This window comes from Haliotis rufescens, unplaced genomic scaffold, assembly GCF_023055435.1.
Source record: "Haliotis rufescens isolate VD_foot unplaced genomic scaffold, xgHalRufe1.0.p SCAF_15, whole genome shotgun sequence".
In the NCBI taxonomy this organism is placed as follows: Eukaryota; Metazoa; Mollusca; class Gastropoda; order Lepetellida; family Haliotidae; genus Haliotis; species Haliotis rufescens.
Genome location: NW_025963835.1, coordinates 9,122,319 through 9,145,588, shown reverse-complemented (window position 1 = coordinate 9,145,588; position 23,270 = coordinate 9,122,319). Strand labels below are relative to the sequence as shown.

The 23,270-nt window shown below is 38.4% G+C and overlaps 1 protein-coding gene across 2 annotated transcripts in view; it reads left to right on the top strand.

Moving 5' to 3' along the window:
* Nucleotides 1-23,270, top strand: part of LOC124147154 (TBC1 domain family member 10B-like) — a 120,628-nt gene that overhangs the window by 60,178 nt on the left and 37,180 nt on the right. For both annotated transcript variants that reach the window (XM_046517764.2, XM_046517763.2), the window contains 2 exons: nucleotides 56-236; nucleotides 17,336-17,410. In XM_046517764.2, the coding sequence (XP_046373720.1) occupies nucleotides 56-236; nucleotides 17,336-17,410 (256 nt within the window). The remainder of the gene's footprint in view (nucleotides 1-55; nucleotides 237-17,335; nucleotides 17,411-23,270) is intronic.

The window sequence follows — 23,270 nt, the reverse complement described above, 5'->3', positions numbered from 1 at the left end:
CATTTTATTATATGTGCCACAGAGCCTCATTGATCTATGTTTTTTTCTGTTTTAGACAAGAGGATCTATTCCTTGTATTGAAGGCATACACAGTCTACAATCCAGCTGAGGGATATTGCCAGGCCCATGCTCCAATAGCTGCAGTACTTCTGATGCACATGCCAGCTGAACAGGCCTTCTGGTGCTTAGTGGCCATATGTGAAAAATATCTTCCTGGATACTACAGTCCAGGCCTTGTGAGTTCATGCTCAATATCACATATTATACCTACAACAGCAATTTGTTCATAATTAAGGCACCTCGTGTAAATGGAGATGCCCTATTTTTTGGTCTGAATTTGACCACTGCTGCTACCTCACTTTGTTTAAGAAACCATACTGTGTTTGGATATCTCAAAGATATCACCTGCATGTTTTGGATACATTGTACAGACATGTCATTTTGAGAAACCTTTATAAACCTCCACACAATCGTTTTTGTAGAAAATGTAATGAAATTGTGTTCAAATGTGGTAGGACTGGGCCGGGTAACTCAGACATTGGGGTCGGGTGGTTACCTGAGTAGGACAGGGTAACCACAGGACTACCCAGACCCATAGTTAGTCACTTGATATCGTGTTTAATGACAACAATAATGGATCTCCATGGTTAATTACACAAGTCACCTATGTTCACATTTCTTTCTGACTAAATGCAATCATTCCTTCTGACTTATATATATTTGAGCAAAGAAAAAGCTTTGGGAAAAAGCTCAACTGCAGTGAATGGATGACCAGATCATTTTATATGTGTATCTGAACAGCTTTCCAAAGGCTCCAGTATAACAATTCCAAATCTCTTGAGACCTACAGCAGGTAACCGGGTAGACTTGTCCCAGCCCAAATGTGTAGTAAGTTGAGGGACCTTAAATTATCTTTGCTCTTCAACCTAACTGAAATCTGAAATTCAAGAAAAAAATGATATCTATGGTAGGGCTAAGCTCATATGTTTCATTTTTAGCTGTATTTAAAAATTTGTCCATTGTCCTTTGACCCTTAAACATCCCACCAGTGATGAAACCTGAATTTGTTCCGAAACGTTCAAATCCAATTTAGATATTGCACGGCAGCCAATTTTGGTAAATAGAGGTTATCACGCGAGTGTGTTTGGGGATGGTAAATATCCTGCATTAGGAATAAACATTGTATTTAGCAAGCCTTGTCGAGCTAAATACATAGTGTTTATTCCTAATACAGGATATTTACCATCCCCAAACACACAAGCGTGATAACCTCTTTATCATATAATGTCATTCTTTAATTCTGTACTTCAAAATTGCTTTCCCTCTCTCACAAACATTACCGAAACATTGCGAGTTTTCCTGGATGCGCGCATTAATATTTATTACGTCAGAGGGTAAGTGATGTGTCAGTAGGACAGTGACAGTAGCCAATATAGTTCCAACTGAAATCTATTTCTTATACAGTGGCGAAGCAACATAAACGCAAAACAACAATTGTTTTTAATTGCCTTTCGCGGAAATCCATCGGTCTGTCCGCTAGAGTAACTGCCCTTTGTCAAAGGGAAGCTACTCTAACCCTAGCCTATGAGACGTCACGGCCACGGTCAGACGTTGTTGACAGTCGGTCTGTCCTGTCATAACGTTAAGAAGTGTAGTAAGATGTACACACAGCGACAAAACGAAACAAGGTAACAATTCAAATATATTTCGGCTAAATCCAACTATTTTTTTGTGTGGAGAAGGTTTCAAGCCACAGAGATCTACAAGCACAGATATGGCTATGATCCCGCTTGGCTAGGCCTCGTGCCCTCGCAAAATTGTTTCGAAATTTATATCTCCAAAGTTGCCAAAACTTATAAAATGCCTTATCTACGTCACAGTTAGACACTGATTTTCAGTATATTAGACTGTGCTTTTGATAATGATAGCAATTATCCCTGTAGTTTATCCAGATTCCCGATGGTTAATTCTGACTCGATCGCCGAATGACGAGGGCGACGCCATGATTGTTTATGAACAGTGAAAGTAGTCCCTACTTGACCTTTGATATTTGCATCTCTATCCGCATATGACCCCAACGGATATCGTTTTTATCCGTTGGCTTTATCCTGCCGAGAAACCTACCCATTATATGATAAACCTATTTATTGTTGATGCTAAGCTGTTTTTGTCCCAAATTTACTGGTATTGAAATTGATAAAATAGACAGACACAGGTTCTTCATATACACTTGTATTCAATATCCATCTGCCAACACAATACACCTCCTGCACCTCCATACACTCAACTGCCTGCCTAGAGCAAACCAAGATGGCCGCCGTAAAGTCATTCTTAAATCATAGACGGCGGTTTCGTATTCACACACAAACAGAAATTTGGTGCATGTATTGTTGTTGACGGGGCTCAACATATATGTTCCAGGTTTTTTTTAAGTGATATTTTATCATTTGACCTTGATTTGACCTCAAACAACTTATGCAGCTTTAGAAATTGGCACTAGTAATGTAGTCCTTGCCAAACTGCCCAATTGTAAAGGTATCATAAGGACTTGGTGAAATTTGCCATTTTTAGGGGTTTTGATAAATGTTGTCATTATAAGGACTAGTGGACTGAAACTGTTAGCTTCTACTGCTGCTTATGGCCATGCATTACACAGCCATTTTATTTCAAAATGTCATGAAATTTGGGTAGTGGTAAGTTTACATCCATAAATTCTCTTCCTTATTGCAAAAATGTTCTACACCCAAAGGAAGGGGAAACATTGTTTTTGGTTTGGTTCCCGTTAGTGTTCCCATCCTATTTCGAGCCATAATTTGAAAACTGTTCCATGTTTTTCAACGAAACTTACCATGTGCATTGGTCATCAGCTCAACTGGTACCAATTGCTCTTTTGAAATTGGTTCTAAATTTTATTTTCTTATGTTTCCTTTGATACAATTTTGAATTTTGATACAAACTAATGAATAATTTTTCATGAAACTATACATATGCAACAACGACATTTTTATTATTTTTTTAATTTGTTGTGTTTTGATGGGAACAATTTGAGCTAAATCTCAAACAGGTAGTGTTTGTTTCCCGCCCAAACAATGCAGCTAATGAATATTTCTGCATAAAACCATTATCTTTCCAGGCTATAAGTTGCTATTAGGCACTGCTCACATCATCATAAAGTCTGCAATATGTTTCGTTAAAAAATAATAAAATCCTAATACTTAAAAACAATGCAATCCAATATTGCAAATTCTTCCCTTAACATGCACGCTGCTTTCCTGCGCATCTCATTATATGGTCATTGCGGCAATAGGAGTTTGTATTCTTGTTTATGTATGTTGACCCTTTCGCAACAGCCAAGTCTGTCCATTTTCATTAACAAAGAATACCTAGTCAGGCTGATGCCTGGTTGTGTATTTGTTTCAAATGAAGCTTGTAAACATGGGACGTATTAATACATGAGGACTGTTATGGGTGTACTATATATGCAGATTCAGAACAGTTCAACCACCCCTCGTAGCTGATTTGTCTGCATTTGCCAATGCATAATAATCAAGATGTTCAGTCAAAAATTAACGTAAGAAGTAACGATGCTTGAAACAGAGTCACCAACGCTTAAATGTGCTGTTGTTCTTGGGGCACTAGGATTTCGAAAATCTTAAATTTTCTGAAAGGCATATTGAGAGACTGAGGAAGCTGAACTTGGGCATGTCTGTTTCTACTTATGATGACATCATATTTTGTTCAAATCACTAGATTCCATTGTTAGTTGTTAGTCCTCAGTATTTATGCAGGAAATATTTTTTATATTATTGCTGACAGTGACCTTTCTTAAGTTGACATTTTATACTATTGATTACATATCTGTTTAAGTTTTATACACCTGCAGAGAGGAACCGACATGCTCTTCAGGGATTAGCCTAGAAATGTTTACCTGTGAGAAAAGAATCACACCTCATCCAAAGGAAAGAGATTTCTGGGAGTGTGATGAGATTTTTGCTAATAAACAGAGTTATTTGTCTTCAAACAGTGGAAACTGTATTTGATTTTCTCTATTTGTGTCCCGAATTATGATGCTGTTAAAGTTACTAGCTTATATAGATATATCTTTGTGTATCCTATTTTTAAACACAAAATATTTCTTTTGCTAATTTTTAAATATTTATGACTGTTGTAAATAGTGTAATATTTTGCTGATATTTTATTAAACATGATAGCTGTACTTTAGTCAATTTGGCTGTCTATTTCCCTCTGTAGTGTGCAAAGAAATATTTACAGTTAATTATACAGGGAACAGGGTAAGCATTTTGCTCAAAAGTAAGCAGGCTGGGTTTTTTTTAACTCTTCAAGATTACATTACTAATCCAAAACTGAAATAGTCCTCTACACTACTCATTCAATAAAGAAACCTATGAACATATTAACTTTTTAACATACTAACATCGGGACAGTGTGATAGGCTGGTGGTTAAAGCGATTGCTCGTGACACGGAGAGCCTGGGTTCAACTCCCCACATGGGTACAATGTATGAAGCCCATTTCTGGTGTTTGATGTCTTGTACTAAATATTCAAATGTAAGGCACTCCCTATTTAATTCTCTTTCTTTAGACTTTTTTATTTTTGAAAGCCTTATTTCCTGAACCAGGTAATATAGAAATATAGAGTTATTTTGTATCTGTTTATATAGTTTATAGAATATTGTCACTGTTTCTACATAGAACGTTTGCTTAATAAAATATCCTGTATTTTGTATCTTGTATCCCGATACACAAGCAAAAATAAGAACACTTGTCACCACTTCCAGTCCAGAGAATTTCTCATAAGCAAGCACATTTCCATTCAGTGCATGTTGCTCTCTCATGTTTTAATATTGTAACACACTTACACTTAGGGTGCTAGTGAAAGCACAAATAACACAAGCAAAGATGAAGTTTGGCAGTCCAAGTTTGTAATGGCGTTTACAAACTTTATGTTTTTAATGTCAACAATGTAGACACAAAATATTATTGATGTGATGAAAAATGAAGCCCAAAAATACCCCCAGTTTTGATCAACTACTATTACGCCTATTAGATTTTATTAACAGGGCGCAGTCTCCAAAGAAGTAATAATATTAAGTTATATAAGCTTTATTGTTTTGAGAAAATGTTATTATAAGTGATAAAATGTCAAGAGATTACTTCTTAATTTGGCCTAAAAATGTATCAAAATATGTACCTAGTGGTAGTGAATGATAAGTAGAAGTGTCCTAGACCTTGACCCGTGATCGTATTTATAGGCATCATTAACAGGTCATGTGACCTTTCTTAGCCAATCAGAATACAAGTTGCATGGCTTTCATATCACAAGTATGGCATAGGTAATGTCATTTCCAACATAAGGAAGTGATTACAAAATGTCCTTGTTTTGTCCTGTTTGTCTGAATACAATTAGGACACAGTAGAAATAATCAGGACATCGAGACGATTTGTTATAATTTAATAGACAACGTATCTTTACGCCAACGTAGCGTCAGTGGCCGCCATCTTGGTTGGTGGTCATCTCCGTTACATGTAAAATTAACAAAACAAACAGTTTCTTTTATCAGTTGGTATTGTCCTTATACTGTACAAAGTGTCGGAATAGATCGAACATGTTGAACAAACAGAATTTGTGCTAATATCTGATACAATGATATCAAGGACAAGGATAGATTCAGACCAAGCGACTGGGAGGACAGCTTGACAGACATCAAACGTACGCTAAGACCATTGGCAAATATAGGCCTATAGGAGAAAATATGCCCTCCTTCCAAGTATTGATGTTGTCCTATATGTCCTTTAATAAGTAACACGATTCATTAAAATACTTGGCAAATATTAACAGAGAAACGGGCAAACAGATGGTCAATATTGCCTTGAACTGTCGGCAATGAAATGTCATAACACAGAACGACTGTCATATTGCAGGTACAAATGCAAGAAACATGGGAACGTATATGTTGTCCTCTATGTGTGTGAATATTGCAAATCTAGATTAGACTGCAGGAAAATACTTTATCATGAATCAATGACTTTGATGTGAAAATGGACATCCAAGTTATAAGCAGTCACTATGCCAAGCGTAAACATAATTGACAGGTCACCGTAACCTAAGAAATGTCAAACAGATCAAATTAGTTATTCAGTGCGACCAAGTGTAATTATCATTAATTTCCAAAGTGAAATATACTTTAAAACATTTTAGAGCAAGAAAAAATCTTCAATAACCAGTGTATTAGGTCATTGTTTATCTGGATGAAATGCCAACTTCTGTCTAAAAATAGCCACGATGCACGGTAACATGGAATGCAACCACCTGTACAATAATAGTGCATATTGATAACAGTAGGTATATTATTCATGGATGAAATTCAGTGGTAATCAGGTCATGCCTGACAAGTGCTGCTCGCGAGAACGTTCAGTGATAGATAAACATAGCTATCAACAGTGAACAGGACCCACAAAGTTGATTCAGATAGATGAAGTTCATTTCCAGGTAACTATCTATGATACTATAATCTTATTATTTGTTTTGATGTGAAAATTATGAATGGACATTTGCAGATAGATCATGATATAACAAAAATAGGTACCGCTTATGATGGACAAGGTTTACTAAATGTACTCTGATTACAATTACTGCTTACATTGGACTTCTATAACAATATCCCGAAAGTTGAGGATGAATTGTCCTGCTTTTTATCACCCGGATTCGAAAACCGTGGGGATATAAGCGATCAGCGTGTCCGTCCATCTGTCTGTCCCCCATCTGTTTTCCAGTTCCAGAGCAGAACACCTGAACCATTGAATATTTCTCCTTGATACTTGCTATACAGATCAGTCTAGCAATGAACTGGTAATTTTGATGATTTTGGATTTATGTTTTTTTGGTGGTTTTTTTTTATGTTTTCATAACAGCAAGTTGGACTTTACTGAAAATAAGGGCAATGCCCGTTTCCAAAGCAGGACTCCAAGACCATTGAATGTTTTCAGATGAAACTTCCTGTACAGATCAGCCAAGTGGTGAACTGGTGCCTTTTGATCTTTTGGGACAATCAAAAATTTTGAATCTTGTAAATGTTTTCTTCACTGAACAATTGCATTAATTTGGTGACACTAATTTCATTTAATGTAGGATCAACCACATGGTGGAGTAGAGGAAATTAGGAGCATTATTTTGCTTAGTATTTTATGATATGCATGCTCGATAAAAAAATTACTTTGGTTTATCTCGTTGTGTCCCCAAAATAAGTACCGGTAGGATTGAACTGATATATTAAGATGACATGAAACTGAATTATATTTGCTGTTTACATATCAAGGTTTGCTAAGTTGTTTACAGCAAGGCTACTCATGCCCAACCCAACATGCTAGGCACAATATAACTGGACAGAGGACCTTCCCTTCACTCAACAGTAACCAGAAATCTCATTGTTGGGACTGGCTTGGCACGGATGGTTAGAGAACGGCACAGGGCTGAGGGCATTTTGTTGATGGTATAGAGAGATAAAAGTGATCATTTTACAACTATGAACCCTTATTCCACAAATTAATTAGTTATGACAGTTCATTGAACAATGAATATTATTCCTGGTTCAGTCTTTTGTTTAATTACCAACAATTAAGTCATATACTTCCTGCAGAAGGTGGCGTTTTCCATGTGCAGCAGCCAGAAATTTTTTACAAGTACAGTGAACTAAGGTTTTAATGAACTCAAAGGGACCATTAATTGTTAATTTCATAAGCACATCTTCCTCTTTTGCCACCACGGTCTTTCCCTCCTCTCCTGGGATTGAAGGATGCCTGAACTCTGAATCCGCCCCCAGACGAACTGGGCTTACCTGAGGGCTCACCATGAAAGGGCTGCTGCGAGAAAGGCTGGTTTCTAAAGAAATTAATCTTTTTCTTTGGAGCCGAATGCCGCCCACCAAGAATATCCCTGTCCTTTTGCTTACGCCTCACCTCAGCGAGTAGCGTGTTGTAAAAGGGGTCTCCGAAGGGCTTCCCTTTAGCATCGGCAAAGGTACCCTCATACTTGTGAAGCAACTTTTTTGCTTTCTTTGGATCCTTAACCAGTTTGGAAAAATTGAAAGCCGCCTGTGGAAATTAATCGACAAGTTAGCTTGTCCCACAAGGCAGACTGACTTTTCTACAATTTCAATTTTATAAATGTCTAAATCAGGTGAAGCCTCCCTGTGTCTGATTTTGTCAAGATTTCCTCATAAATGGGACAAAGGACTCATGACATGTATGATGTAACATTCTCTTTTGAATAAACTGCAAAGAAAAATCTGGTTTTTACTCAAATGACCTGTCCCACGCTTCGAAAAGATCATCTAAATACCCATCCAGTTGGGGAGCAATCAAACAATGCTCATCAGGTATGGGAAGATCATCAAGAATGTTCTCATTCAACACATTATCTTTTTTGAAGGTAGAGAACTGAGTATTGAGATGATTAGACAGATGGCTTGGGAAGGACCAAGAATCTGATTCTGCCTGTGTGATCGAAAATGGGACATATTCATCTACTGGTTCAGCTGAACCGGCTACAGTTGCATGACCATTTTCAGAGCGGGCTTTATCAAGTTTATTGATACAAACGTTTGAAAATCGACCTCTTTTTTTTGTGAGGGTTTGATATAGTCGTCCGCATCCGGCCCTGAAAACATGCCAGGCAGATGGTAACTATCAACCACATCGCACTCGTCACTATCAGTCGAACTGTCAGTCGAGCTTTCACTCGAAATTGACTCGCTCGAGCTAGAACAGTCTGAGATATCATGTTCAATACTGTGGTTAATTCTCCTTTTTCTAGGAATCCTATAACCTTTAGGTAAGTGATCTTGCTTGCCTGCGCTACTGACCCTCTGCAAAGTACCCTGGTTAGTATATCTAACCTTCGGACCCACATGATCGTCATCATGGCTCGTACTGGCCAGATTTAATGACACTTGACTGACTGCTCCACTTTCGGGAGGTTTGTCATGATCCCTTGAACCTTTGGAAGGTTGTTTGGGGATATTAGATTGTGTACTACTCATATTTACCTCGTATACTCACAAAAAATCTCCAGCGAGATACGTACTTGTGATTAGCATGAGGCCATGATGAAGAAGGGCTTATGGGTAATTAGGTTTCGCTCTCGTTTCACGAGATCGTAACCTTTGAACTTGGCCTATTTTTAGCATAAGCATATGTACAGCTAATACAGCAAATGGTCGGGACCCCAAAATAAGTTTCTCAAATCTGTCAGTTCGTTAGAAATGTAGTTTACTGTACCTGAAAGTTGAAAGGACTGTTTACATTTACGATGTTTAATGAGTTACATTTTAAAGCTTGTCATATTTTTCACATTATCTGGACAAATCTGGAAGCAAATGTATTCGTAGCAAAGTTGAAATATTTCAAAATTTGTAATATTCTCACACTGTGGCCATTCTTGCAGGAGGGTATGTTATGCAAAAAAAGTCTTCCACCACTGCTGCCTTACCTCAAGACAGGGCAAGTATCATCTATAATATGTTTGTTTGTTATCTGAAATTTGTATGTATTATTATGGAGAAACAGTTGTGACCAATTAGCTTAGTTTTGTTGTCATTCCAAAATCGAAATTTGTCTGCATTTTGAAACTTTACCTACGATTGTTTTTCCCTTGATTTCTGGAAAGATTTAAGTGCCCAAAATGTGGTTTAATAATATTGGTATTGTACATCACTCTTTTTAACAAGATGAATTGCACTACCAAAGTGTTTTTGTTGTAAAAACAAACACTCATTAATTTGCCTATCGTTGATCAATCATGTTGGGAGCACACTGCCCTGACGCAAAGCTCCATACAGCAATATAGGAATCGGTTAAGATCTCACAATGAGAGATAGCATGCATCTCGTTGTTTTGATTGACAACTTTTGACAATTAAATAAACTATCGAGTAAGTTTATGTTGACATTTTTAGGTATGGTAGATGGTATGGTTTAAGCAATACAAGCAGTAAGATGTAGAAACCTATGCACTGAATGAATGTTGATGAGATATCTATGACAACTATGCGAGAATATCGTGGAATCACAGCCCAAGTGAATCCCTGGTTCTTTCTCAATGAGTTATCATTATGAATTTATAGACAGCCAGTTTTTCAAGTGTCTTTGTTTGACATTTTAACTGTTAGACTACACTTTTTTACTTCATATCTAGGTTAGCTACAGTGGCCATGGCACTATTTTTATCTCTCTCAGAAAAAAAGTCCATCAAGTTTTCCTTGTGGCTTGATTGCGACCGGCACAGACTGAACAACCAAAGGTTGATGTGCGTTCACTGTAAGTGCATGCCTTGTAGTAGCTGTGGTTAACTAACCAACCCCCTATGGTTCACACCAGGTTGCACTTCTTTATCTCCGATTTGCTGGTCACCATTCAAAATTAATTGGACTAAATGTACATGCAAGCAATAAAGCTCCCGCTTTGTGCAAATAAGTCAAATCAACATAATTCCTTTGAATACCCAACCTCTATAACATCATAGCCAATATTCCTGCAATTTGGCAAATACCTTACTAAAAAAGTCCTTAGATTTTTCAACAGACATCCTCTTCATTGTAAGCCATCACACTTAGTTGTTAGGCAAACCATACCTCATGCAAAAAAAACTGTCACATCTTTCCTGTGTTTACAAGCTATAATGCTGGAAAAATAATTCTGTCTAAACTTTTTGTGTTGACCATAACTAAAGTTAATTCTCGTGTGCAATGCGTGACACATTCTTTACAGGGGGAACAAACTTTTGACCAAAGGAGGACCCATGTTAAGCTGAACTGGTGGTGGCAGAGACCATATAACAGATATGGTCTCTGGCGGTGGTAACAAGGAGAGACATTTTTTATATCCTGACGAAAAATGTTAATACACATGTTAGTTTATTTACTTGCTGATGTCTCATTTTTAGATGTGTGATTTTGTAGGAAAGTATGAGTACTGTTGTGGCTTCTACATGATGTTTTGGGATGGTGTTAAGAGAATACATGATCCTGGTAAATGTTATTGCCATTCAAATGTTTGTTTCTGATTTGACATTAAATGTCACGACTTTCAGTGATTTTGTTTATGAGGTTTGGCGGAGCATTGTTTTTATTGGACCCTAATTACTTTATGATGATTGGGTCTCTTTATCTCAGCTCCATAGCCGTGACGCTGGAAAAGAGCAGCATTTAATTAATGAGAGTAGGTTATATCATGGAGGATACACTTGAGCGAGTGGGTTCTACTATTTACCATACCACAGGATTTTGGTTGGTTGGTTTGTTGTTTTACGCCGCACTCAGCAATATTCCAGCTATATGACGGCGGTCTGTAAATCTGGACCAGACAATCCAGTGATTGATATCATGAGCATCGATCTATGCAATTGGGATACAATAACATGCATCAACCAAGTCAGTGTTCCAGACCACCCAATCCCGTTAATCGCCTCTTACTACAAGCATTCTCGCCTGTTACAGCAAGCATGGGTCGCTGAAGACATATTCTATCCCGGGTCTTAATGGGTCCATACCACAGGAAGAGACCTGTAGACATGAGCACGGGGTTGTGTATAAGATGGCCGTTGCATAATGGCCGACAGGAGAGGTAAACATTGAGCTAAAGCAGTGTTGTTTTCACGGGCTTGTTGAATAAATTCCCAGCGCTACTGTCAATATATCTTCTACTTGATCCTTGATACATCATTTTGGCATTAACAATATATATTTTTTCAACTTACATTATAAGTTTACTAGTCATTTGTTTTTGAGTATTTATCAATTGTGTTTAGCTTACAAGCAATAATGGTAATATATGGTGGCATGTAAATATAAAATGTCTCATGTAAAACGTAGTAAGTACAATAGTATATAATAAATATTCATTTCACATTAAAATACAATTATAACAAGATACATATGTAATTCTAAAGCCTGTGTTCCACATTCAGAGCCAGGCAGAAAACTGATTAAATATAGGGAAGAAGCTTGCCCTTACATATATGTAGAGACATCATCTGAATATGACTATATATGTAAATGTTCAGGTACTGTACCTATCTACACGAACCGTTACAAAATGGGCATAAGGTCACAGAGACGAAGGCTATAGATATCATACCTTATTCGATTTTTTAGATGATAGAGTACATTATTTGATAAATTCAGTTATTGATATCTAAAAATCGATTTGCGGTATCAGTAAACATTTCATGATATAATAAAATCATATTTGTGATATAAATTTATTCTTTCCTACCCATAAATGAATTATTGATATAAAATAAATATTTAGTTAAAAGGTGCCCCACATATCGTTCTTTGTGGATTGTATTGAGTGACTCGATTCCATCACGGTTATGGTGGTTATTGCTAGTCTTTTTTCTGCACCATAATTTCTTTCATCTTTTCAAAAACTCTTTACAAAATGGCAACTTAAAATTAACCAATGAAATAATACTAACATGTGTTTATATTTATAATTTATAGTCAACATATATACCTTAAAAGCATATCATATCGTATCATATCACTTTTTCCCCAACAATTGAGTATGGTGGCTTGCATCTATTGAGCATATTATTATTATTCAACCCCACCTACCCCATCGACAAAATACAAGACTGTGAAGTCGACGTAAAACCTACAATTGATGATGATAATATATGAATGTTAATGAAACAAGCGTAGATGAAATTAAATCGTTGGACACAGTAACATGTTTCAACGCCTCTTGAAACGGTAAAATTAGATACATTTAAACGTTGGTAGCATTTAAACACTTGACATTGAAAGGTCTACAGAAAGATGTATTTCTTATCATAGAAGATCCATAAGGGTATTCAGAAGAGTACCGTAACTCATTGCGACAAAAACAGTTCTCTTGATATCCAATACTGGACATTTCCCCACACCCCACTTTGTGTTGTTGTTTGTTTTTTTGTAAAAGTTCACAAGAGGATGTTTGGTAGGGGGCTTGATGTATCTTTCCAGAGGGTGTTATTCTGACATTACCCACTATTTATTGGAGGATACTGGAAATGAATATAGACTGTCATGTTGTCTGACTGTAGATAGGATTTGTTATCTTAACTATCACTGGGTGTGACCATGTGGATATTGTTGTGATTTTTACAATTGCCCAAATGATCCTGCTGAGTATTGGAGCTTGCCAAAGGTAACATTTTATTATCCCCTGCCACGAAGTGGAAGGGGGATACAGGAATGGGTGCCATCTGTCCATCCTTCCGTCCTTACGTCACATTTCGTTTCCGGAGCAGAACACAAAAAACATAGGTCTAGTGGTAAACTGGTGCCTTTTGATACTTTGGGATTTTAAAAGAAATTATTTTTCGAGTTAACCTGGCAACAACTTTGACTTAGACTGAAAATGGCGGTAGTGCTCGTTTCCGGAGCAGATCTTGAAAACCGTGCACTATTTCTTCACCAAACTGGGCACATTAATAGGTCTAGTGGTAAACTGGTGCCTTTTGATACTTTGGGATTTTAAAAGAAATTATTTTTCGAGTTAACCTGGCAACAACTTTGACTTAGACTGAAAATGGTGGTAGTGCTCGTTTCCAGAGCAGATCTTGAAAACCGTGCACTATTTCTTGGCACATAAATAGGTCTAGTGAAAAAGTGGTGCCTTTTGATACTTTTGGATTTAAAAAAAATTTTTTTAGAGTTTTTTAGACTGAAAATTGCGGTAATGCTTGTTTCCGGTGCAGACCTTGAAAACTGTACAATATTCTGTCATGGTTGAAAGAAAACAGTATCCAGGAACTTTAGCATGGGGCCTCACAATCCACAAGTATCAAGGTAGCACCTGTGAGCAGATGATTGGAAACATGACAATTACTCAAGGAAGTAAACTTAAAGCCCAGCCTGCTCAAGTGTATACGATGCTCAGTAGGGTCAAATCGAGGAAAGGCCTAAAACTTGTAGGTTTTGCTGAACACAAAATTGTAGTAAACAAAAAAGGATTGGATGAGATGTCTAGAATGCAGAATGTAAGACTGTTCACCTGGACACACCCTGTAGAGAACAGTCATGGTGATGGACTCAAGGTGGCTCACTTGAATGTACGATCCATCAGTGCTCATTTCGAAGATGTGAAGAAGGGTAAGTTTGTTTGTGTGCTTGATGTTTTGTGTTTCACAGAAACACACATCAATGATTACAGTGAAAGCGACCTGCCAGGATATCAAGTCTATCCAGGAGTCACAACACATGGTATTACTGTGTATGTTTCAACAAGTTTCAAGAACAGTGTCCAGCTATGTGATGAAATGTCATCTCGCAGTATTGAGTGAGTGAGTGAGTATGGTTTTACGCCGCTTTTAGCAATATTCCAGCAATATCACGGCGGGGGACACCAGAAATGGGCTTCACACATTGTACCCATGTCGGGAATCGAACGCGGGTCTTCGGCATGACGAGCGAACGCTTTAACCACAAGGCTACCCGACCGCCCCTCTCGCAGTATTGAATACATTTCCTTTCTTGTTGGCAAGTTCTGCATTGCTTGAGTGTATGTTCCCCCAAAAGTGTCATGGACATGGTTGTCGCATTCACTTACTGTGTCAACCATACTCTGTACTTCACTTGCTTGATAACGGTGTTAGAACCTACACCAAAATGTTGCTTCTAATTGTAATAAAGAAGTTGTTTGTCCATATGTCTCATCCTTACTCATTACAAATACAGTTACGTATTCTATCATAAACTGCAGATGGCAAAACAACACCAGTAATAACTTTTTTAATGCTGCAATTAGGCCATTTACAAAAAGGTATAGTTCACAGGAGCTAATGCATTGCACACAACCGGACATGTCATATTGGCAGGGGATATGAGTATTTCATGCTTGTTATTAGAGGAAATTGATAGCAAATACTTAATATATATATTCAGGATATATTCAGGATTTTTAGCCCTTTTCTTCCCCTGTGTGCAATTCTGATGGAAAGAAGTCACTCATGCATTCCAGGTAAAAGAAGATCAGACTTGGTTAGAATCCGTGTTTATCTGTAACAACTTCCAACTGGTGACATTTCAGTGAACTTGGCTAGTGGTGGTCAATTTTGATATTCATATTATCATAACCTGTCAAAACTGTAAATAAATTTGTGTTAAAATCATAAATATTCATGGCGACTGTTCCCAGGACCCATCAATATTTTAATTAATTAACATTAGTTTATTCTATGGATTATATAAAAAAATTATCTTAGTATATGTTTTACATTTTGCGTGCATGAAAGATGGGATTAATAGAGAAAGGAAATATTTTCATAAAAGTGTCCAATAACTAATGGAGGGAATTGGAAATGGCTGAACCTGTAGAAAGCATCAAATCCGCGATAGATTTGACAGATCTGACAAGGTAACATTCAACAGGCTCATTACCTTGTGATCATGTTAACATTTCTCTTAACAGTTCAGAAAAAGAGAAGAAATTTGAAGTGAACTACATTGGAAAATGAGAGAAGAAATTAATAGTCAATGTTATTTTATCATAAAAAAACTCTCTGTTCAGTAAACAACAGTTGTTATTTTAGTACTTTCAAGAGGAAGCCCAAACCTTCTCATACTCTGATAAGATATATTATGTCAAAGTGAAAACAAAAATCATTAACATACAACAAATCATTTTCCATGGGCTTGTTAATTTGCTTATTGTTGATAACATATACTATATCAACTATAATATGCTTCTGTGTGTGAATGTGTGTAATACTTGTATATTGGCTCCCCAGTTCTCACAATACTTTCTATGAAATTATGTTTAATTAACCTCATCTCTCATGTCAGAGACTGATTTCAAACCGCATGTCTTGGTGTTACACAGCCAGTGTCCCAATTCTCGTGTATCTACTTTGATATTTCGCCCTTGCGATTTGATGTTATAACAGATGCGTTCTGGACATATTATCTTTCGGTTCCATAAAAATTGACTTTATTAGTCTTCGAATGTTAGGTCTAGTACACAGAAACAGGACTGTTTAGCCTATCGAAGGAATGTAGCAGTCAGTGGATCTTCCGGTTTGCTGACTTACTGTTGGTAATATCCGTTTTCTTTTAGCAGATAAGGGGATAGTTAGTAACACCAAAATACGATATACGATTTTTTTTCACAACTATCACAAACCCTTTCGACACTGACACCGCATCAAACCCCACGGTCCTGGACACAGTTGTGTGCGCACCGATTATATAATCCCTACCGACAGTGTCGGGTGGTGGTTCAAAGCGCAACAGTCTGTTGTCTAATAAATGCTGGGCGGCGCCTTTGATCTCGCCTCCAACCATGCATGTAGTAGTAGTAAACGATGATCAGGATGGCCTGGAAATAAACAAGATTCTTTGTGGTTTATCAACACTTGTATAACGCTTCCGTCAGTGTGGTTTATCACCACTTGTATAACGCTTATTCATGCTTGGTGTGGCAGACTGAAATTGAACATTATCATAGCGTCAGCAGGGATAATGGAGTTCATAAGACACAACTTTTTTGCTTTTCTGGCCACAGACCGTGGCATATGAAGATCTTACATAAATATGTTTAAGTTACTTCTTTGATATGCATTTAGAAGTTGGAGTACTAAGTAAGGATAAGATTTATGGATGAACAACTTCTTTATTACAATGAAGAGCGACGTTTCGGTGTAGGTAAACTTGCTTGATAACGATGTTAGAACCAACACCGAAACGTCTCTCTTAATTGTAATAAAGAAGTTGTTCATCCATAAATCTTATCCTTCCTTATGTTTAAGTTACATGGGCTGCAGTCTAGATTATTTACAGCAATACAGTGCAAATATTGTGTTCAATAAAAGAAAAACGATAGCTTTTTAACGCACACTTTTTGTACTATTAAACAAACTGTGGACTTTGGAAACATATTCGCTTATTGTAATAACATCTACACACACGCTATTGATTTGTAAATTGACGTTTTGGCATGTTCATGTTTTTTTATGAAATCACACATTTTCTGATGTCAGTATGGCAAATTAAACCATTTGAACACTTACAGGAGTCTTTTATCTGTTGCAAACCAAAATTGTTTCAGATTTGGTAAAAAACATAATTTTGCATTAAATCTATTCAATGTCACAGAAACTTTTGTTGTTCAGTATATAAAAAGGTGCATCAGAAAATGAATTTGGCATGCAGAGGGTTGAGGAGATCTTCATTGCAGTGGCACTGAGGAGCTTTGGGGGGACTGAGCCAATTTGAACTAAACTCCATATTCACAATGCTTGTACAGAACTCATTGATAATATCATTTTCACTGCAGGAGGCAATCCAGCTGGATGGTGATGTATTGTTTGGGCTTTTAAAGAAGACATCTCCAGCTGTTTATAAGCATCTTGTGAGTATGACCCTGTGGGAAAAACATAATTCTTGCGAATCCTCTTACCTCTATTCCATCAATGCCATAAATCCTGTATTTTGGCTTCAGTCACACTAACTAAATTTTCAGATTTTCAAGAGACGTCCTCTTCACTGTCAATTACACACAATTTGTTGTTCCCGAATAGCACTATAGCAACCCAAGCTATGACATGCGTAATGGCAGGAAACCTCACTTCTTTCCTGTGTGTGCTAGAGTCAACACCTACTGTTAAAGTTTTAACGATCTAGCACTTGGTTGTAGTCATATTTAATCTAAGATTGTTCTATAGTTTTCTTAAAACAGATATATTAAGTCATATTAAGAGCTGTTAATTGTAGTGATGGTCGTACTCACGTAAGTATTGTTGGTGTGAGGTGTTGTGAGGTTGTCATGGGGTCTCCCCCTCCTCCTGCTTCTAAGAAGTGTGGCCATTTTATGATCACGTGAGATCCTCACAACTGCTTGAAGTGCAGAGAGGCTAAATGCACTGAAGAGGCAAGATGTGATCAGTGCTCTACTCTGTCTAAGCAGGCCTTCAAAAAGCTAGCAGAAGCCTTGACTAAAGCTAGAAGAAGAGAGAAGCTGCTAAGAAGGTTGACGTGATAGCGGCTATTGACTCAGACCTAGCCTCTGACCCTGTCACAGCGTCTCTACCTAATACTCCATCGAATGAATTTACTTCTGCGTTCTCTGTGAACAAGTTGGAACAGCACTTCAACCAGCAGAAGAAGATGATGGAGTCACTATTTGAGTCCTGCTCCTCAGCTATATCTCAGGAGATGGAGATGCTGAAAAAGAAGCAGACAGTATTGGCTAAGAAGAGTCCTCCGACCAAGAGGCCGCATGGGGGACAGCCATCTGTTTATACCACAGCCACAGCTGTATGGCCTACCCCAGATGACCATACGGACCAGCTGAGTAGAAGCTCCCAATCTTTACCCTCCCGTGAGACATGGGCATCTAGATCTCCGCTTGGGTCCCATCAGGGTACCGCAAGGCCATCTTCCTCATCTAAGACACTGTACAGTCACTGTGAGGACCCCAAGGTAGCCCAGCAGACCATTGCGGGAGCGTCACTTCAACCGCATGGACACCATCAACCATCAGAACCCAAGCCGACATTAGGAGATGATGAACTGCATGGGGAACACGTTGAGTGTATGGATTATAATGAACATCCACCCCTCCCGGGAGTTACCCACGGCCATTCTGAGGCATAATTGGGCCTATAGGAGAAGGTTAATCACTCGGACAATTCACCCCAGCATGATTATACACTGGGATACAGCTTTGTGGAACTCATTGAGGAGTTATATAATCTTATGCCTGTACTCCAACCTCCAATGACAGAAAATACACCACCTACGGATGATGTCATGCTCCTACATCATTTCAACAAATCCACCAGACATTGGCGTGGCCGAGTTATTTAGGCAAGGTGGTACATCAGGCTTCTCAAAGTCTACTCAAGATCAGACATGATGACTGGCTACCCTTACCTACATGAAGCGGAAGTTGTATCAAACCCATGCTTCTCCACTTCTGGACCATCAAGTTTTGGATGAGGACTTTATGAAGCTAGTACGCAATGCTAATACTAAAGTCACATCACCTGCCTCCCAGATTAAAGACCTGTCAATGGCGTCCAGACATTCAATGGACATTGGCACATATATTAACTGGTTTGTCGCCGAAATCAGGCACATCATTTCACCGTTGCAGACATCATATGACGGCATATCCGGAGAGACTCCTAGGACTATTAGAACGGATCAGGTCAGATTCATCCACAGCCTGCTAGACACCATAGTCAGAATGCAGGAAGACTTGCCCTCCACCCAAGTCTTCACAGCTACTCTGGGTACAGAATCAACAACAACTAGCAGATTACATCCGACCACTGGGTCCTAGACATCGTGGCTCATGGATACAAACTGCATTTCAAGAGGCATCCCATCCTGGCATCTCAGGCCGTCAGCCGCAGATTTCATCTAGTCGGAGCTAAGCTTGCAGCAGCAGATCTGGCGGTCATGAAGCTATTAAAGACTATCGGAGATCAATAAGACCAAAGGTTTTCACTCTCTAGTATTCTTAGTTCCGAAGAAGAATTCTCCCGACATGAGGATGATAAAAGACTTAAAGATCCTCAACAAATCATTCCTCGTACCTCCTCCAAAGTTCCAGATGGAATCCATTTGGAAGTTGTAGTCAGCTTTTAGTACAGAAGAATGGCTTATCAGCCTCGACCTCCGATGGTCAACACTATGAGTTCCAGGTCTTACCATTCAGGATATCAATTGCCCCTTGGCTGTTTACCAGGATTACAGCGCCAGTCATCAGGTTAACCCACCTCCAGCTAGTACAAATCCATGGGTACCTGGATCAAGAAGAAGCTCAGTTACACCAGAACATGCTTTTTCTGGTTCAGCTTATGACCTACCTAGACTTCCTGGTCAATCCCTCCAAATCCGAGACCACTCCTGTTCAAGACATTGTATACATCTGAATGCGTTTCCAACTCCACAAGGGATATCTTTGTCCACCAGATGATCGATCCGGCGAGACTCTGACGATGATTCAATCCTTATCAATTCAACCCAGCAGGTGTCTAAGGTGGTGGATATCTCTTCTAGGCAACCTAACGTCTCATTAGGATATGACCTTCATAGGAAGGTTGAAGTTACGACCTCTAAAGACATGGATCAACTCACTACGATCCCACACCCTAGAGTTTAAGACTCAGTTACCTCCCAACTTATTACGGGACCTGCATTGGTGGACTCACAAAGAGCATGTGATGAACGGCATTCCTCTGACTTCTCAGATGCCCAAACACCATCTATTTACAGATGTCTCAGAATCAGGATGGGGAACACATATAGACGATTTCACTTTAAAAGGATCTTAGAACACCAGAGAGAGGATCCTACATGTCAACTTCAGGGAAATGAAGGCCATTTATTACGCTATCCTGGTATGGAAAATATGTCTCTCCCAATCATCCATCATCATAGCCACGGACAACACCAATGTGGTGGCATACATTCAGAAACAAGGAGGAACCAGATCCAGTTCTCTGATGATGGAGACTACACGATTGTTTGCCTTGGCAGATTCCATCCGTTGCCGGATGGAAGCGAGACATATTCCCGGGAAGCTGAACAACCTTGCTGACAACCGTTCCCGCCAGGGGAGAATAGTGGCAACAGAATGGATCTTACATCCCGAAGTCTTTGCTTGGATAACCATGATATGGGACACCCCTCATCTAGTTCTCTTTGCCACCTGCCTAAACCATCAACTTCACGGTTTATGTCAGTCCAGTTCCTGATCCAATTGCCTACCAGATCGATGCGCTGTCAATGGATGGACATATTATTAAGTCCTCTGTTACAACAGTCCAGGTCAAACTTTTTCTACGACAATCCGCCTAGCCTACATCTAACTGCCTGGAAATTATCACGCCAAAGATGCAGAAATCCGGGTACTGTGGACTTGCCTCGGAACCTGTGGCAAGATCATGGAGACCTTCATCCTCCCTTATATATGACAATAGAGGGGATAAGACCACAGGGGATTATAACTAATACAATCTCCATCCCTAAGTAGGCGACTTTCAGCTACATCTACGTCAGGGCAATAAGTTCAGGCATGGGACAAAAGAAGGTGCAGATCGGCACTTCACTCTGTACTTCAACATTACAGGCTCTATTGGAAACCATCCCATTCTAAACAGACAAATGAGATCCTTCCTACTAGAAGATGTTCGCACACCTTGCATCTTCCCCAAGTGGAATCTATCTGTTGTGTTATTGGCACTTTTAATAGAACCTTACAAGCCCCTGGCTAAGGCCACCTTACTCCAAAAACCCAGGAAAGCCTCCTTCCTCCTAGCCATGGTGACAGCAGCAAGAGTTTCAGAACTGTATGCTCTGGACTATTCTAGTCTCATCCATGATCATTTATCGATAAGAAATGATAAATTGAAATGGAATACATATTTCAGACATTGTAAAATGTGATAGATTTAATAAATGAATCATATTACAGGTAGGTCCATAAAAATATATACTATTTTGACGTGATTACGGCTTGGCCGATAAACCGGCCTATGTTGTCTGGGGACTCGATGCTTCATGGCCGGTATACCGGCCTACGGTGTTACATGGTATTACTGTCAGTTACTAGAGGCAGATCCCGCGAGGTCCCTCTGGTATGAGGGTCGTTCAATAAGTTTTGCAACTTCAATATAAGACCAAGTCGTAGAATATCTTTTGCACTTTTATTTTTCAATATAATCTTCATTCACCTCAATACACTTAATCCATTTGTCCAACCTTTTAATACCACTTTTATAGAAATAGAAATCCTGCACCATGACTGTGGAATATATATATTTTATTAAAACAACACCAATCTAGAAACGTATACAAAAGCAAGTCTAGCCAGCTCCAGTTAGGAAATCAGCATTGGGGAAATTATATATTTATTTCGAGAGTCCAGAAGGGTATTGTAATATAAGATTTCATAGACTAAATGTTAGTCCAGTAAAACATCTTTGCAACTACATGTTATACACCGTTTGAAAGGTCTAATCCTACTGTTTATACATATTTATGTTTATCACATTATTTAAATAAAGCATTTACAACTTAAGTAAGTTGTAAATAAAACAAATGTAAGCTAACACATTCAAACGTATAGATTGAGGACCAAGGAAGCGAAAATTTGACGATTTTGTCAAATATAAACAATCATAAAATCCACTTACCTTTTTATTTTTTATTTTCATTGTTTACGTGATTGGAAACATCGTATCCGAAGCGATGAAAGCCGAGATGTCATTTTTTTTACATTACACGCGAACGTACAAAAGGATGGAAATAATAACTTAGCTGTAAGTTTGACAACTTACAGATATATTTTGGTTGATTTTATTTATTACTTTGTACACTATATTTAAAGATTTGCCTGAAATGTCTTAATTTGCTCTTTGACATCTTCGATGTGTGTGTCCAAGAATTTTATTTTCAATGACATCGTGGGAAATAGTGAATAATTTTTAATCTATCAGTAAAAAATGATAAATTGAAATGGAATACGTATTTCAGACATTGTGAAATGTGATAGATTTAATAAATGAATGATGTGACAGGTAGATTCATAAAATAAAATCTACCCTTTGTTTTGACGTGAAGTCTACGGCTTGGCCCGTCTACCGGCCTGCGGTGTCTGGGGACTCGAGGATTCTTGGCCAGTGTACCGGCCTACAGTGTTGAAAGAGTATATTGGCTCTTCGAGCAAACTTTCTTGAAACCTCTTTTTCTTTTGACAAAGTTTTGGCGATGCCATTTGGTCCTTAGTCCTTGACATTGACAAAATATTGTTGATAAGGTCTGCGATTGGCTTACGTTTCTATTTCCGTTTTGTAAACCAATCAGCAATACCATTACGGACACGACATGGAAGAGAAACGTCATCAGATACCTCTTAGTTTCCCGCATTCACATCGTAGTCTGGCTAGCACCGGAACCCAGCGAACATTGGATACACATTATAACATGGGTTTTGGGAGCGAGAGAAACACGAAACAAAACAACAATAAGTTATGCGTGAAGTGAACTTTTTTCAAAATGAAAAACGCGTAAGGGGACACATGTATGTTGGTTTTTTCGCGTCCTATTTTTTTCAGTGCGTATTTTTGTGTATAGGACGCCGTAAATGCAAACACTGGTCTGTACATTTATTCCACTCCGAGTTACAATCAACAGAACAACGGACACAGACAGACACAGTGGGCTCAGACCTTCAGAACACACCATCCTTCTTGCACCCC